The sequence below is a fragment of the Pan paniscus genome, chromosome 11 (assembly GCF_029289425.2).
Source record: "Pan paniscus chromosome 11, NHGRI_mPanPan1-v2.0_pri, whole genome shotgun sequence".
Classification (NCBI taxonomy): domain Eukaryota; kingdom Metazoa; phylum Chordata; class Mammalia; order Primates; family Hominidae; genus Pan; species Pan paniscus.
In genome coordinates, this window is record NC_073260.2 from 13,868,000 (window position 1) to 13,883,615 (window position 15,616).

The 15,616-nt window shown below is 43.8% G+C and overlaps 1 protein-coding gene across 7 annotated transcripts in view; it reads left to right on the forward strand.

The window, feature by feature from the left end:
• Nucleotides 1-15,616, forward strand: part of MAPKAP1 (MAPK associated protein 1) — a 265,297-nt gene that overhangs the window by 215,619 nt on the left and 34,062 nt on the right. For 6 of the 7 annotated variants that reach the window (XM_034929066.3, XM_034929065.3, XM_063594202.1 and 3 more), the window contains one exon: nt 5,861-6,001. The exons of the other annotated variant lie outside the window; for it this stretch is intronic. In XM_034929066.3, the coding sequence (XP_034784957.1) occupies nt 5,861-6,001 (141 nt within the window). The remainder of the gene's footprint in view (nt 1-5,860; nt 6,002-15,616) is intronic. 7 annotated transcript variants of the gene reach the window in all.

The window sequence follows — 15,616 nt, forward strand, 5'->3', positions numbered from 1 at the left end:
TCCTGCCTCGGTCTCCCAAGTAGCTGAGATTACAGGCGTGTGCCACCATACCCAGCTGATTTTGTATTTTTAGTAGAAATGGGGTTTCACCATGTTGGTCAGGCTGGTCTCGAACTCTTGACCTCAGGTGATCCACCCGCCTTGGCCTCCCAAAATGGTGGGATTACAGGCGTGAGCTACTGCGCCCAGCCAAGCTTTTTATTTCTTTGTGCACTTGTAAGAGAATGGACATGAAAAAAGTAAGTCATGTCTTGCTGTTGTTATAAAAATAGTATTGCAATTATGGACCCTGAAGGGGACTTGGGAATTCCCCACCACCACCACCACCATAGGTCCCAGTGTGCACTTTGAGAACCACTAATTTAGAATTTACAGTTATTCGACTCAACAGTCTATTACAGTGCTGTTGCTGTAGGAGCGTGGTGAGGTAGGCAGGGCAGGAGCAGCCTTTAACCACTTGAGGGAAGGGAAAGGAGAAGGCACGTGGACTCCAGAGTCCAACAGATCTGTCCTGGTTTCACCTTTCCTAACAGTGGAACCCTGGGCAAGGTTTTGACCCAGTCTTGACACTTTGAGTGACAGTTTGAATCTCTATCTCTGTACTCTTATATTCCATGTTCTTTCTAATGTTATTAATCCCCAAGGCTGCCTCCCAGCACCTTCTCTTTCTTTCTTGGCTGCAGGCCCTAGACTCCACCTGCCTCCTTCCTCAACTCCTCTCTGCTTCCCTTTGCCTGCCATGGCCCCTTTTTGCCATTCTTCACTGAAGACAGGTGCGAGGCCTCATTCCTCAGTTCCCCTTTCCTGATTTTGTACTCCCGAGACTTAAGCTGCTTCTCCTCCTGGGTTTTCTGCTTGTCCTCCATACCTTCCTACATTGTGATTGTCATTCTTCTGGAGCCTTGTTGTCAGTCCATTTGAGCTGTGGTGCTCAAGTCACTATTAGGCCCCACCCCAAAATTTGATCTATCACAATACATCTTTGAGTTATTGCAGCTTGAGCGTTTTGACACAATACATTATGGTAATCCATGGCATATAGAGACATTAACACTCCCGACTTTGACAAAATACATTGTGAAGTCTTTGAAGGCACCATAACAATTTATCTTGTCATTCACGAGGAGACCCAGTTCAGCATTAATGTAGATGAACACAGTGTGGCTTTTGTTTCATTTAATTGCTTGTGACCTTTTTAATTGCTAATTTAACAAAATACCAATGGGTTATATTTCAGTTAAATTAACAGGGAGTAGTTTTTGTTTTTTCAGTATGTTTATTTTTAAGATGTTCTAGTTCTCTCTGCTTTTCTCTTTGAGTTGCTAAAAATGTCTTCTCTTGAACGGAAGTGGACTTTTTAATGTGAAGGTTGTAGTAGAGTAATTTTAATATGCAGATGGTACAATATCAAGCATCTTTCATCTTTCATGTGTGGTTGGGTTCACTCCTTTCCGGAAAGATACAAACAGTAAACGTATACATGCAAAGTCATAGAACTTTTCTGGTCCAAAAAATATGCTTTTGGAATAATGAATGCTTTGCTTCAGGTATTTGTCTTTAGATAAAGTGTCTATTGCAGGCACCATTTATTAGGCACTTCTTTCTGCCTTGTACTATTTTCTGGCCTATAGCTAATTTGTAAGCTCCTGAAGATCAGGAACCCTGCTCTATCCTCACCAGTGTCCTCCACCGTCTAGCATACTCCTGGCATGGGCAGAGAAGTGGTTGCACCATTGCATATACAATAGACATGACCCCTCCAACAAGTGGTACTCCTGAGCCTACTTTGAGAAATGACACTGGAGGCTGGGCATGGTGGCTCACGCCTGTAATCCCAGCACTTTGGGAGGCCGAGGCGGGTGTATAACCTGAGGTCAGGAGTTCGAGACCAGCCTGGCCAACAAGGCAAAATCCCATCTCTGCTAAAAATACAAAAAATTAGCCAGGCGTCAGCTACTTGGGAGGCTGAGGCAGGAGAATTGCTTGAACCTGGGAGGTAGAGGTTGCAGTGAGCCAAGATCTCCCCATTGCACTCCAGCCTGGGCAACAAGAGCAAAACTCTGTCTCAAAAGAAAGAAAGAAAGAAATAACACTGGAACTCCAAAACCAGAAGTTGATCCCATTCATCAGATAACCTGCTTTAGAGTGAGCAGTGTGAATTGGAGGCGAGTACAGGACTATTCCTTCTGTACTCCCTCAGGTGCTGTTATCCTTCTGATCATAAACACAGACATGCCCCTTGTCAGTTGGGGCAAGGCTCAGAACTCCCCCAGGTATCGGGGGGACTTAAATCCTCAAATGGGATATGAATTTACACTATCAGAGAGTAGAAGGTCAATGCAAGAAGCATTAGTGTGTTGAGCCAGCTCCAGCTATGTAAGTCTTGTACAAAATTAATACAAGGATATTGACAAGCCTTGCTGGTTATTTCATAGCTTTAAGACCTCTACTAAAATCCTATCATCTCATCTGCCCATTATTAACATTTCAGCAAAATATAAAGTTTTCATTAATCTCCCACAGCAAATTTAGGAGTGAAAACTGGCACTTGTTTGAGCTTTTAGGACTACATTAGCTGGTGTATTAAACAAAATATGTCATTCTTCAGTAGCTTCTGTAAGAAGCTAAATCAATTTCCAGCCATATTTATGCACCACTTTATCTAAAAGCATCTGAATTATCATTTATAGCTAAGATGCTTTATTAGCAGCTGGCATTGAAATTGCTCAGTAAAAAATTATATGTCACGTTATAGTAATTTTTAAATTGGTTTTAATCCAACATCATAAAATGTAAAAATCTTAAGTGTGGGTTTTTTTTTTTTTTTTTTTAGTAATTGGCATTTTAGCATAATGAGCTGTTACCTCTTTCCAAATCAAATACCTGCAATATTTAGAAAACACTAATTAGTAAAGCAAACAGAAGTTCTTGAGCTCAGAGCTAAGTTGTATCTAATAATAGCATTTTCTCAGAAAAGATGACTTGAAATGATTTTTAAAACATTAAATGATTTTAATATTTTACCAAAATTCTCTGCAATTCTCATGTATAAGAAGTTCTAAAATAGAAATAAAACATGTTTTGGCAGTTATGTTTCAGTAAAAATGAAGACTGGAAAAAGTGAATGATTATTTGAAACTCCAAATCCTAACCAGCCTCAGTATTACCCAGGAGAGAGTGGTAATCAGGATCATGGCATCTCTGTCCAAAATCATAGGCACTGCAAAGAAAGGAAAGGGGCTACCCAGTGCAGATGTGGAGTGAAGCTCTGCAGTGTCCTGGAGGTGCAATGTTGGTTAAGTCACTCTGTCTCTTTGACCCTCACCTTCCTGTGGACATGGCACCTGGTATTCATTCAGTACATGTTTATTGAGCTCTGCTTTATCCTCTGAGTGGTAGCACTGGCAGTGTCTGAGTTGCAGTGGTGAGAAAGCAGTCCCTGTGTTCTTGGGGTTATAGTCTAATGGCAGAGACAGGCAATTACTCCCTGTGATAACTGTTCTGAAGAAAAATGCAGGATACAGGGACAGAAGGAGCCAAACTAGTGCCAGGGGCTTGCGGCCAGGGAAGGCTTCCCTGGAGTGTCACTGGTGCTCTGCTCTTCAGGGGGAAAACAGGGAGGGGCCGGGAGAGAGTGAGATGGGGAGAAGGGTGACCTGGGCAGAGAGGACAGCATGTGCAAGAGGCTCTGAGATGGGATTCTGCCAGAGGCACTCAGTGAAGGGCGAGGTCATGTCCTTACTGAAGGAAAGTACTATTGTGGGTGCTGGGATGGTCCAGGTTGGGAATTACTGTAGTGTTTGCAAATAGAACACAAATTTCCTAATAAATGAGTTCACTGTGAAAGCATCAGACACCAACTTTGACTTAAAATACTTGCCCCGTAAGCAGTAACTGTGGGAAGGAAAAGCATATCATTGTCAGGCTACCAGTTTGTTACAAAATTTTCCAGTTTTATACCCAAATCTAGAGTTTTCCATTCCCCCTAGAGTTCTCCCTAGGTTTCCCTGTGGAACTGTCTCTTGAGTGCTCAACACGAGGCCTAGAGCACCCTACTGTGGTCAGCCTCTGCGAGACAGGCTCCTCCCCTCCCAACCCATTCTACCCCCTGCACTGGTGATGGCACCAACAGCTGCATCTGCAGAAGTCCACATTTCAAAGTCCAGGGACTGAGAGATAGTTTAACTTTGCTTAGTGTAACCTTGGCATGTGACAGCCTCCCAAAGCCTCAGAGTTCTCATCTGTAATATGGAAAATTATAAGACCTTCAATGCAGTAACGTGTGAAATGCTTAACACCAAGCCTGGCACATGGTAAGCACTCATGTATACTAGCTATTATTTATCTAGCAAAATTTAGTGAGAGCATACCAGTTGCCTTTACTGCTTGCAGAAGATATAAAAATGAGTAAGAAACTTTCCTGACCTTCACAAAGCTTCCAGATTAGGACAGAGCAACCACTAAGCAATTCTAGCACACGGCTGAATATAATCCACCCTGACACTAGAAGAAAAATAGTCACTGCTCTTATGAAGCATACGTATTCTTTACCTAAATTTTGATGTGAATGGCAAAAACTGAAATTCAGAGAGATAAAGTCACTTGCCCAAGATCATACAGCAAATTAGAGGCAGAGCTAGGAGTTGCGGCCACAGCTGTCGGGCTCCAGGGTCCAGTATAAGCCAACTTTTATGGAATTCACTTCCAGAAGAACCATCAGAAAAGATTTCACAGGAGAGGTAGAGTTTGAGCTAGCCTAGGGAGGGGTGGAGGGATTTCAACAGGTCTGGGTGAGGATGAGAGGGTTGTTCTAGGCCAAGGGCAGCACATGAGCAAAGGCCCAGAATTATAAAAGCCTGAAGCACTGTGCAGTCTGAGGGGTTTGAGAGGGCTGAGAGAAGGCATGTGTGAGAAGTGAGAAGAATATTAGTATGTTTCAGGCACATTATGGGCTGCCCTGATTGCCTGGCTAAAAAAGTGTTCTTCATTCAGGAGGCCGTGGAGCCAGGGAAGATTTTTGAGCACCAGGCTTCTTATCTGTCTCCAGTGTCACATATCAGAGTACTTAGCATGCACAGGGTGCTCTCTGAGCATTTGGTGAATGAATGAATGATCCAACCTTTAGAAAAATGGATCAGAAAGCCTGTGGCGGCTGGACTGCAGAGGAAGAGCCTGGTGACCAGGAGGCCAGTGATGAGACTCTCACACTCAAGCACTAGCAGGTGCCCCCTGAGCCAGTGGGGGCTCTGTCAGTAGACAGCTATGTCTATCAATAGACAGCCATGTAACCTTAAGCAAGTGTCTTAATCTTTCTGAGCCTCAATTCTATCCTGCATGAATGGGAATATCAGTACCAATGGCTCAGGGTTGCTATGGGGAACGAGTGAAATCCCACATGGAGGCTGTGGGGCGCAGGGTGAGAGGCAGTAAAGAAGACGTTTTGGGAATCTTGGAAAGGACAGAGATTCTTCAAGGAATGTGGATTACTTTTGTGATTAGGAAAATCACATTTAGAAAAAAAACAAGACCCGTGACACTGCTAACACCACCCATGCTCTTGTGCTTTTGACTCACTCTTGTGGACTGAGCTTCCTGCCAAGAGCAAGCAGGAATTTTTTTATCCTTGTATCCCTGCTGCCCAGCCAAGGACCTGCCATAGTGTTTGTGGAATTAATTGTTGAATGATTAATATGTTACCATTCTCTGTTTACTGGAATGGCATTATTAAGTCATCGCTCAGCCTTTTCTTCTCCAAATTAAATAGCCCATATTATTTTAATTTATCCCAAAGCATTTTAAGCAGACACCATTTGCCAAGCCTCATGTATCTTTATGTGTTAAACTGCCTTTTCCTCCCCAGGTTCAAGGGCAGACGGGGTTTTTGAGGAGGATTCGCAAATTGACATAGCCACAGTACAGGATATGCTTAGCAGCCACCATTACAAGTCATTCAAAGTCAGCATGATCCACAGACTGCGATTCACAACCGATGTACAGCTAGGTAAGTGTGTGAGCAGGTGATGAGCTGGCTTGTCGTGTCAGCAGTCGGTGTAGAAATGGGGAAAGAAACAACATACAACTTTTATGTGACCTGAATGACTAAAAGTAATTTGTTTTCTGAGAAAATGTTTAAACAATGAAATTTGAAGTACATCCTTTTTCCCACTTGAGTGCTCTGTCTTGTCTTCTTTTTTATGAAGCAGAAGATTAGAAATAGAACTAACTTGAGACTCTTTTCAAACTGATTGACTTCGGTGAAGTTCCATAATTCTTTTCATTCTGTAATTCTCTTGCCTGCTCTCCTTAGAACTGCTTTGTGACGGTGCCACCTGCCTGTTCTTACTCAGCTAGCTCATTGCTTATTCATTCAGGCCTTTATTCAGGAAGCTTTTTAATGTCTCAGAAGGTATATTTGGATCTTCGTCATATAATTTGGAACTTTCAACTCATATTTGGGATTAATTTGTTCTAATTATGTGCTAAATTTCTGTTTTGACTTAAACCGGAGTAGGAAAAGTGTCATAGTAAGCAACATACTATTAATACATCATCTTTATCATCATCATCATCATCATCATCATGGCTGCCTTTTATAGGTGTCTGCTGTGTGTTAGTCACTGTGTTAAGTGCTTTACATGTACTACTTAACTACCTAAAAGGTGGGGTATTTTTACTGTCCCCATCTAACAGAGGGGGTAAATGAGGTACAGAGCAGTCAAGTCTCATGCCCAACTCACACAGTGGTTAGGTGGTGGTGCCAGGAGCAAACCCTGGTCTGACCAACTCAAGTGCACCTGCTCCCTAACAAAGGGTCTCCCATGTGATGGCCGAGGGAGAGGAAGAATGGGTAGTGATGCCAGGCTCACCCAGTCAGGGAGCTGAGCTGCACCCTGTCTCTGCCACACCACCTCTTCCTGCGTCTCCTTTTAACTCTTAGGGTTCATTTATTTTATGTTTCTCACAAATGCTTTGTATGTTTGTCATAATAAAATCTTTTCTAATGTTGGCATTAGTTTGAACCTGGCTAACTCGTAAGAGGCCTCAAAAATCTCCTCACATGTTCCTTTCCAACTTGACTGACAGGAACTTCCAATATGCTGACAATACAGCTTAGTGATTAAGAGATGGGCAAGAGAATCACAAATGGTTTAAATTGTGCTCTATCAATAGACAGCCATGTAACCTTAAGCCAGTGTTTTAATCTTTCTGAGCCTCAATTCTATCCTGCTTGAATGGGAATATCAGTAGTACCAATGACGCAGGGTTGCTATGGGGAACGAGTGAAATCCCACATGTAAAGCACTGAGTACGGGGCCTGCAGTTGTGAACTTCCCTATGTGAGAGCTGTTAGTTGGGAGGCAGTAGAGTGTGGTGCTCAGAGGGCTCACTCAGGAGTCGGAGGCCCAGGTACAAACCCTGCTCGTTTATTAGCTGTATCACCACCGGCAAATGATGCAGAGCCCCAGTTTCCTTATCTGTAAAAATAAAGATTTTTTTTTTATTTTTGAGGATGAAATGCCGCAGCACGTGCAGAGAACTTAGGCACCTGGCCTCTAGCAAGTGCCCAGTGAGCATTAGCTGCTAAGATGATGGTGATTCTAGCAGGCTGATCAGATGAGACAGCACTCAGTAACTTCGAACCAAAACAGACCCCACCTTTTTTTCCCCTCTGCATTAAGTCCTCACCTAATGTCATCCAAAGGTTCTTGGAAACTGTAACTTTAAGTGAAATGACATATAACAAAACTCATTTTTTCCCTTATCAACATTATAACAAAACGACATTGAACAAAATTATGTACATCATTTCACTTAAAGTTGAAGTTTCCAAGAACCTATGAATGACAATAAGTGAGGACTTAACTGTAGCTCTTCTTCCTCATAAAAACCTTAAATATCTAAAGTGGTGAAATTGCTTATTTAGTGTTGATTCTTAAATCATAAAGTCATTCAGTGTTGTTCCTCCTGGGGATGTTTTTCCTACTGTATTTCAGAAATAAGACTGATCAAAAAGAAGCCAGTTCTCAAAAATAAATAAAAGAGTACATACTATATGATTCTATTATATGACATTCACAAATACAAGGAAATAATCTTATGTAAGAAGTAAAGATACTGGTTATTCCAGGTAAGATGGTTGTAGTGGCTGGAGAAGGGCTTCTGGGAAGCTGGAAAGGGTCTGTTTTCTGATCTGGGTGCTGATTACATGGGTCTGTAGACTTTGTGGAAAAGTCATGGTATATATACTCATGATTTGTGCACTTTTTCTGTGTGTACACTTTCTTTCTTCTTCTTCTTCTTTTTTTTTTTTTTTTAGACAGAGTTTTGCCTTTGTTGCCCAGGCTGGAGTGCAATGACTTGATCTCGGCTCACTGCAGCCCCTGCCTCCTGAGTTCAAGTGATTCTCCTGCCTCAGCCTCCCGAGTAGCTGGGATTACAGGCGCCCACCACCATGCCCAGCTAATGTTTTTGTATTTTTAGTAGAGACGGGGTTTCACCATGTGGCCAGGCTGGTCTCAAACTCCTGACCTCAAGTGATCCACCCACCTCGGCCTCCCAAAGTGCTGGGATTACAGGCGTGAACCACCACGCCTGGCCACACTTTCAGTTTATGAAAGTAAGAATGCCACTCAAACATCCAGTTTGTGTTTAGCTGCAGTACTTGCCCAATAGCAAAGGGCCTGCTTTTTCTGAATGGGCCTACTTTTAAGAAGCCCAATAAGTAGGCTGGGTGCCATGGCTCACGTCTGTAATCCCAGCACTTTGGGAGACAAAGGTGGGCAGATCACTTGAGCTCAGGAGTTCAGGACCAGCCTGGGCGACATGGTGAGACTCCATCTCTGCAGAAAATACAAAAATAGCCAGGTGTGGTGGTGCCTGCCTGTAGTCCCAGCTACTCAGGAGGCTGCGATGGGAGGATCGCTTGAGTCTGGGAGGTCAAGGCTGCAGTGAGCTGTCATGACGCCATTACACTCCAGCCTGGGCGACAGTGTTAGACTCTGTCTCAAAGGAAAAAAAGAAGCCCAATAAGTAGCCCAACTGTGGTCAAGACAGAGGGTCAAAGCAAGGGCCCAGGTGAGCATCATCAGCAAATCCATCCCCGCTCATTCCCCAGTGTGAAAAGCGCTGCCTTGGAATGATAACCAAGATCATGGGCTTCTTTCCCCACTTTTTTCCAAAGGCAAAAAAGACAAACTTTAATTCATTAGAGCCTGACATGTAAATTATTTCAAAGGAAAAAGTCCACAAAAGGCTTTGTGGGAGGAGCCCAAGCTCTGCAGTCAGTCAGCACTGAGTTTGAATCCCAGCCTTGCCACTTACCTGCAGTGTCACCTGGACAAGTCTTTTCCCTTTTCAATCTTAGTTTTCACCATGTATGAAATGGGGATAATAATGTTTACCTTTTAACATTCTATGAAAGTGTCTGGCCCATAGAAGCATATTCTTTCTTTTTTTTTTTTTTTTTTTTTTTTTCCCGAAACGGAGTCTCGCTCTGTCACCCAGGCTGGAGTGCAGTGGCGCGAGCTCGGCTCACTGCAACCTCCGCCTACCGGGTTCACGCCATTCTCCTGCCTCTGCCTCCTGAGTAGCTGGGACTACAGGCGCCCGCCACCACGCCCGGCTAATTTTTTGTATTTTTAGTAGAGACGGGGTTTCACCATGTTAGCCAGGATGGTCTCGATCTCCTGACCTTGTGATCCACCCGCCTTGGCCTCCCAAAGTGCTGGGATTACAGGCGTGAGCCACCGCGCCCGACCCATAGAAGCATATTCTAAGCAGTAGCGTATCGTAGTGTTATTATCATTGTCATTATTATTTATTTTGCCTATTGCCCTCTCTCCAGGTCCACCATCTTGAAAGTATTAAACCAGATCACTTAGATCAGGGGGTAGCTCTCCTGGCAAAGTTCCACTTGTGGCCATAATGGAGACTTGTCAGGTAGACATGAATGATGACAGTCATGCAAGTATCTCCCTGGTTGTTGGAAGTGAGGCGACTGGAGGCTGGGGCGTCACTTGTGAATGCTTGGAATGCTTCCAGTGACACACATGGCACCCTCTGGTGTAGAGTCGCATTTCAGAGGGGCTTCTAAAAGAGATGATGTCAGAACATTTGTTTCTGTCCTCAAAGTTCAGTCTTTATCATTATAATCAGAAATTTCATTAATTAGTCGTAAGGAATTTTGTGACAATCAGACAGACTGCCCATGAGTGTTATATCATGCACTGAATAAATAAACCCATTTTCCCATCCCACGTAGATTACACAGGTATGTAATTGAAGACCCTCTCTCCCTCCTTACAAAGCAGATATCACCCTCACATTCTAACAACAACAAAAACCCACACCTAGCAATCCAGAAATTCTTTCTTCCTGAGACGTTCTACTGCCAAGAGTAGGGAGGCAAACAGCACACCCTGTATGAGTATTCAAGTGAGCGGCTGGATTTTGAGACGGGTAAATAATTTATTTTATTTCACCTGACTAGCCAGGTGCTTCAGGTCCTTCCTGACACTGATGGATGGTCACCTCCACCTGTCCATCCTGTGTCAATCAGAACAGAGATTTCACTTGGCCCCTGTGGCAACATCTTTTAAGTGGAAAGTAAGTGTGTGGCATTTGCCCAGCATCCCTGCTGATTCCACAGAAAACCACTCATCCATGCTGAATTAGTGGTAGTAAGAGCCGCAGCTGAGGATCAGAATCCCCAGGCTCTGCAGTGCCACCACAGTTGCTTGTCTTCTGATGGGGTGGTAGTGGCCTCTGTTCCAGTTGTTTCTGAGAAAGTCAGGGGATGAGAGACTCAAATTTTGACCTGCAAGACCCAAACTTAAATCGATTTTCCACCAGACTTTTTTTTTTTTTGAGATGGAGTTTCGCTCTTGTTGCCCAGGCTGGAGTGCAATGGTACAGTCTCGGCTCACTGCAACCTCCGCCTCCCGGGTTCAAGCAATTCTTCTGCCTCAGCCTCCCAAGTAGTTGGGATTATAGGCATGCACCATCACGCTCAACTAATTTTTGTGTTTTTAGTAGAGACGGGGTTTCCCCGTGTTGGTCAGGCTGGTCTCGAACTCTTGACCTCAGGTGACCCACCCACCTCGGCCTCCCAAAGTGCTGGGATTACAGGCGTGAGCCACCGTGCCCGGCCTCCACCAGACTTTTCTATGACCGAAAAACCCCATTAATGAAACATATGACACAGCTCTGGTCTTTTAAAATAATAGTAATGAGAAATAGAATTTTTACAAAGCAGTTATTATCAAGTGCTTACTGTGTGCCAAGCACTTTGCTAATTGTTCTCTTTGCATGCACTGGCGCCTGAAATCGAAGCACTCTTATTAGATAGTACTGATTGTATCACCATTTTTTATATGATGAAACTGGGGTGTAGGAAAAATCTAGTAAGTAATCAAGCCGGAATAAGAATCCAAGACTGTCTGAGGTTGAGTCCTGAGCCTAACTGCTCTGCCTTACATGCGAATCATTGTGCTAAATCTCTGTGGAACTATGACAACTTACAATACACCAAGAGCTTTCTCCCTGATAACCTCATTTAACCTACACAGCACATTGATATTGTTGTTCCCACTTCATGACTGGGAAAACTGAGGCTTGGAGGAGTTTGGAAGAACGTGGTTTATGTAAACCACTGTGTTGAGAGGTACCTAGCTGTTAGTACCAACTCTCCCACACCTCAGTCATCAGATATACGGAGAGTTCCAGCAGAATCGAGGCAGAAACTCAGTCCCATACGCCAGACCCAATCTGTCATACCACAGGTGCCAATCCACAGGTGTCATTAATAATTCACCCCCAGACTGGGCAGGATGGCTCAGATCTGTAATCCCAGCACTTTGGGAGGCCAAGGTGGGAGGATTGCTAGAAGCCAGGAATTCAAGACCAGTCTGGACAACATGACAAAACCCTGTCTCTACAAAACATTTAAAAACCTTAGCTGGGTGTGGTGGCGCATACCTGTGGTCCTAGCTACTTAGGAGGCTGAGGCAGGAGGATCCCTTGAGCCCAGGAGTTCAAAGCTGCATTGAGCTAGGATCGTGCCATTGTACTCCAGCTTGAGTAACAAAGCAAGACCCTGTCTCTAAATTTATATATATAAAGAAAAAATAACTCAACTGCACAACAGAAGTGATTACTTCTAGTTGGCCAGTTCCTAAACTTGTGCATATTCCTGCTCTTCTCCCGCCCCTAGTATCTGGAGATGAATGTCCATGTACTGTGATACCCTCCTCTTTACTTTAGATGTTGTTTATCAGCCACTGCGCTTCCTCCCTCTGGGCCCGGACCTAACCTCAGAATTCGTTCCAACACAGTCCTATAAGCAACCCCTACCCATCAATTGAAGGTAATTCTTAAATTGAAATATCTTTGCCATTCCTGCTCTACCAGCCCAGAATCTTACCAAAGTCATCATTCCAAACCATTCCTGTATTTCTCTAAAACATTCTTGGAATATTTCATCTTGTCTGCTTTCCCTCTGTCAGTCCTAAAAAGTACAGATGTCCTTCAAGTGTAGCTTTACTTGAGATTCTACCAAGTTGAGGTTATTTCCATTAACTTGGTCTTCCATATACCTGATCCTGTGTGCCTAACCACTTGAGGGAGGTTGCACACTGAGATATGTGCCACCCAAACGGGCTGGTAGGGGGAAGTAAGTTAGGGGAACATTGAAACAGAACGGGTCAAGCGGAGAATGCAGCCACAATCTAAGAAACCCACAGTATATTATCAATAAGTATTTGTTGGCTGGCTGGCAGAAGCTAAATTACAACGCACCAGCCAAGGGAAAGCACAGAAACCAATGCAAGAACCATGGCAGACAGGGCCAAGACATCCCCACAGTGAACACCTCTTATATGCAGAGCACCTCGGGGCAGTGGGTCTGACCCTGAACATATATCAGAGTCACCCAGTCCCTGGTCTCATCCCAGGCCTGCTGGCTCAATTTCTCCCCTAGATTGTGGTGTTTCACAAACTCACAGTATTGAAAGGACTTTCTTACCCCTTATCTCTTTGTCCAAGCTTATTTTTACTGACTGGGCAGGTCAACCTGGTTTTTCTGATGCAGTCTCACGCTGAGAAGTGGTTTGATATTTGCACCACTTGTACTCACTTGGTTTGTTTGCCTCATTTATCAGTGTAGACCGTTCCCATGTCACCGAAGGGATCTGTTACTGAACACGTAAGATACCATGAATTCCATCCTATCAGCATCGCATCTACAACCTAATAAAATAATTCTGTATAAGATATACAGAGTCTGTATAGGATTTATAGATAAATGATAGAAAATGACTTCTACCAAAAGGTTCCATGGTTACTTCCATTATCTTTTCATAAAACTATCCAGTATGTATAATCATAAGACTTGTGATTATGGTAGTTCTTTATGAAAATATCAAGTACAATACCACATGTCCTAGAGAAGGCAAAAAGGTTTCGTCTCATCAGCTGGGTCCAGTCAAGTTTATAACGGCTGCCCAGAGCATTATGCTGAGGCAGCATCTCCAGCTGTGTCTGAGGGCAACATAAAGAAACTCTGTGATTGATTAAAAATGTCTGCCCCGGGCCTGAGCATGATGACAGGCAGCATATTTGCCATTTCTTGTCTTCCCTGCCTTGTCTTCCCTACCGCAGTTATTATTTAACCCACTAGTCAATAACCACAGGCCAGCACTCAAAGGAAGACTTTATTATGGTGTTATTTTTAAGTATACAACATGCAAACTTAAGAAACACGGTAACAGCACAATAGTGAGTGAAAGCAGCAGCGGTGGCCTGGACTGCCTCACTCCTCAGGCTCACTCTCAGGCTAAACATGGTTCTGGGTGGCCGCATGAATAAAACATTTTCCCTTGTTAGTTTCCAGTGGGGTACCTATGGAGTACAGTTCAAGTAATCACATAATCTGAACATGCGTGTTCTTAGGAAGTGGATTGATCTTCCATGTTTCCATTTCACTTTCCCGTTGAACACTAAGGAGGTGCCCCTCTCCATTCCGAGACACAATCAGGAGGAGGCGTGCGTCACATTTAACTCAGAAATCCCTGGGTCCGTTCAGTAATTTGAAGATGGCAATTCTGATATTAAATGATTGTTCAGTCCCTATTGTGACAGCATTTCCTGAACCAAACTTTGGAATTAACTTATACTAATGAACTGATGAGGCAGAGGATGCATGCTATCAAGACTGCCTCCAGAAAACTCCGTTACCACTTTTGCACTAAATGCAGTGATTGGCTTAGGGAAAAATCACCTAACTGGTAATATTGGAAACACTGTGGGCTTTTTCTTAAGGCCTAGCTTCCTCTGGCTCCCTGTTCCCAGAGCCACCCTTTTGAGAATTCCTATGGAGTAACCCAGGGTTATTAATGACAATGTGTCAGGTTCCTCAGGTGGCTGAGAAAGAATTGAGAATTGGAAGAAGTTGAGAAGCACTGGCATGATGGAATTAATGGGAGTCGGATTCATGAGCGTTCATCCAGAGTTCTGTGCTCCTTTAATCACTTCCTCATCTTTGGCACCTGAGCTCCAACAGGGCCTGAACATGGGGAAGATCAGGTTTTCCCCACTCTACAAGTGATACTGTAAATTCTCTTAGGGCCTGCTGCTTCCTAGCTGACATCATAGGCTCACCTGAGGTATCCATTTACTGAGAGAGTAGTTTGGTGATCTAACTGTCCTAGTGCAGAATCTTTGTAAATGCCTTCTCTGCAGAGAGAACTTAGCACTCATTCAAAGACAAGTCTTTCTGGGATTAAACAGTCCCAGGTCTGATTTCATAAGCACTGTCCTATTGCAGAATCTTTGTAAATGCCTTCTCTGCAGAGAGAACTTAGCACTCATTCAAAGACAAGTCTTTCTGGGATTAAACAGTCCCAGGTCTGATTTCATAAGCTCTGCCCTGGTGCTGTGTCCTGTGCTGACTGCTGCTCTGCGTTCGTTCATGTCCAGGCCACTCCTTGTTTTGCGTGCCAAGCCTAACAGTCTAGTCAGGTACACTCGGACTTGTCATTGAGTCTCTTACTGACCACATATTGGAATTGGCAGCTTTTAGCTGTGTTTCCCAAACCGTTTCAGAATGGTTAGTCCTTTGAATGAAACCAGTGATCCTGGGGCCTAGAACTCCACTTGATCTCAAGAAAGTAAGGCTCTACTGGGTTTCATTTTAGTTGTGACCTGAAATATGGTTTTGTCATCTATTTTGGGTGCCTTAAATTGCTGGAGACAGCGCTTTTTTATTGTAATGCATTTGATCAGTGTGTGAATATGCAGTACTCCTGCATGGCAGGTGAGCTGGTCTGTTTAAGCCCTGGCCTGGCAGTATGGGGATATGAATTATGGTTACAGCTCTGTCATTAATGGGTGACATCAGACAAGTCATGCCCCAGCCCTGAGCCTCAATTTTTTCATATGGAGAGTGAAAACCCCAGACTAGGTGATCTCTAAGGTCTCATTAAGCCCAAACAGCCTGTGTGTCTGATCTTGTGTGTAAATTCAGACAAGTTTCAAAGACTTCCCTGACTGCTCTGTGGATGCTATCGATTGGCTGTATATATTCAGCAAAATCCACTCTGGCGAAGAGTTGTTCAGTGGC